Below are 2500 nucleotides of genomic sequence, written 5' to 3' on the forward strand. Positions count from 1 at the left end.
GATCGATCAGTGTTTTGCTATTGTATAAAAATAAAAGGGCGATTGAAAAAAAGAGACTGCTGCTCAGAATTACGGTTTATTAGCATAAACTAGAAGTTAAACACTGAATTTAACTCGTCATACATTCTCATTTATTTACGAAAGGACCACATATTTTACATATTAGAATTCTATATTATTGCCAGAACTTACTACGCACACATTACGTTTAGATTTCCAAGTTGTTATATTAAACTAATCTGATTACTGTGTTATGGGGAATATATATATTTTAGAGAAATCAGTACCTATTTCTGTATTAGGTCTTAAAACCATTATTAATGTTATGTACTTTGTTAATGCTATGAAGTTAAAACAATTTTTCACGCCAATACTTACATCTCTAAGATTATTGATAAATACACTCTTTTCACACACACACACACACACACACACACACACACACACACACACACACACACACACACACACACACACACACACATATATATATCAAAGTAAACACGTTATGACTGCGATCGCATCTAGGTTTCAGAGGCCGTGAGATCCGCGTTGAGGTTGATGGAAGTTTCGGGCGTTGGGGCTGACTTGCGCGCCAGGTTCACGCGTGGGAGTCCGACCTGGCTAGACCCACGACGCTGCAGGACCATGTTCAGAGCGACCCCTAACAGTCCGCCCAGTAATATCATGCCGATGGCGAGGCCGGCCATGTCTCCTGCAGGACGGAGAGTGTGTGAGCGGGAAGCAAAATGCAAGCTCCTTCCAAGGGAATGGGGAAAGTTCGAAATGAACATATAAAACCCTTTATCACAAATAATATTAGTGAAAAGAGCTAAACTTGACAAAAAAGGAATACACAATAAGAACAAATATATGTACCATATAGATATTCAGTAACAAGACTGGATTTAAAAAAATATAATCACTGTAAGAATTATCATAATACTTAGTATAATTAGAGAAAGTGACAGCAGTAATGGTAAATTATATGGCAATGACAACTATGGCGATGGAAATATAAATATAGCAGTTGAAGACTGCACTTTCATTCTGAAGTTGGTGCAGACAGTGAACTGATTTTATTGGACCGCTAATGTGAAAAAAATGCGTATGTCGATTGGATATTTGTCTTCTAGGCTGATGGGACAGTTCGAGGAGAAGAGAGCCGAGGATGAGTGTAGATTTAGTAACAAATAATGAAAATGATGTGAAAGTGGATAAATACCTGACTGGTAGGGCTGCTTTGTTTCATATCCATAAATGCTGGATCTATCCCTGTCCACTTCCTTCAGAGAGCCAGGAACCGGGACAATGGCCACATACACAGGCTGTTCGGAGGGCGAGAAACTGTTACAAATTTAACCCAGTATTGCATTGGGTGATTTGCATAAATGCTCTGGCATACACGGTTGTGCACGCGCACCCCCCCACCCCACCCCCACACACGCACACACACATACATTTGTGTGTGTGGATCTATGTATGTATATGTATGTAAATCAATATAGTGTATTCTACTCGCTTAATTTCGCACCTCCTCTGGATGGAGCGCAATGGCCGGCAGATGTACAACAATAACCAGCTTGGACTGCGATATTATTGAGTCGATCGTGGAGGCGGCTTGATTCATGTCGTTCTCCAGAATGGCCCCAGGGGCGTTTCCTACCACGCTCGGCTTGTCTAAGATGCTGAAGAGCACCCTCAAAGGGCTACCCTCATGTTCCTCAAGCTGTCAAATAGAAAAGGTTAGACTTGGGTTATATTAGCGTCTTCAGAGTGTCCAGACAGTGATCCATCAAAGCGAACTTACAACCAGGCGGTTGATTCTGAGAGGAGAGACCACGCCACCTTCTGCCAAAGCCGCCTGGGTTGCATACTTCAGCTTGTCTCGCAGGAAATGAACCCGTGAGAGAGTGTCGTCTGGCAAATCGAAGACGAAGTTACGCATCTGGCGACCAGTGATAGACGACAGTTAGGGCATTAGGTTTAGAAAGAATAGTAAATATTTTATGAGAATCCTGAAGGCTTCCAGACAAAATGTGTATGCAGTTGTATGACGACTATTGAGGATGAACCATTAGTAAAATATGTAATCCCTCGGTACTATGAAGATAACGATCCCCAATATATGTGTATATACATATGTACAATAAGTTAAATATTAAAAAAAGGACACACGTGCTCATTTTCTTTCATAAATATACATCCTGAATATACTAAAGTTGTGATGAAGTCAAAAAATCTGACTATTAGGCAAAGCTAACTACGTATCCTCACAGCTTACCTGCGTGGCGCGATTGTAGCAGAGCGAGATGTCGAGCGTGTGGGTCAAGGGCGGCTCCGTTTCGTAGTTGTAGATGTTGTAGATTGAGTGCGGGAGTCCGGCCAACTGCGTTCATGGAGAAAATAGAGGTCATGTAAAAAGAAAAGATACAAGGGCACATTCAGGGTGTACTCTGGTTGAGACATATTCGTCAGGGAGTATCTATAGAGTGGGGGC

General features: G+C 41.6%; 1 protein-coding gene across 1 annotated transcript in view; it reads right to left on the reverse strand.

Annotated features, from left to right (window-relative positions):
• Nucleotides 1–60: 60 nt before the first annotated feature.
• LOC125031183 overlaps nt 61–2500 on the reverse strand; it is a 20553-nt gene continuing 18113 nt past the window's right edge. Inside the window, exons 12-16 of the mRNA XM_047621779.1 lie at nt 2285–2389; nt 1811–1948; nt 1535–1729; nt 1226–1328; nt 61–715 (exon numbers count right to left, since the gene is read on the reverse strand). Coding sequence (XP_047477735.1) covers nt 525–715; nt 1226–1328; nt 1535–1729; nt 1811–1948; nt 2285–2389 — 732 coding nt within the window. The 3' untranslated portion in view covers nt 61–524. The remainder of the gene's footprint in view (nt 716–1225; nt 1329–1534; nt 1730–1810; nt 1949–2284; nt 2390–2500) is intronic.

Source organism: Penaeus chinensis, chromosome 12 (assembly GCF_019202785.1).
Source record: "Penaeus chinensis breed Huanghai No. 1 chromosome 12, ASM1920278v2, whole genome shotgun sequence".
NCBI lineage: Eukaryota > Metazoa > Arthropoda > Malacostraca > Decapoda > Penaeidae > Penaeus > Penaeus chinensis.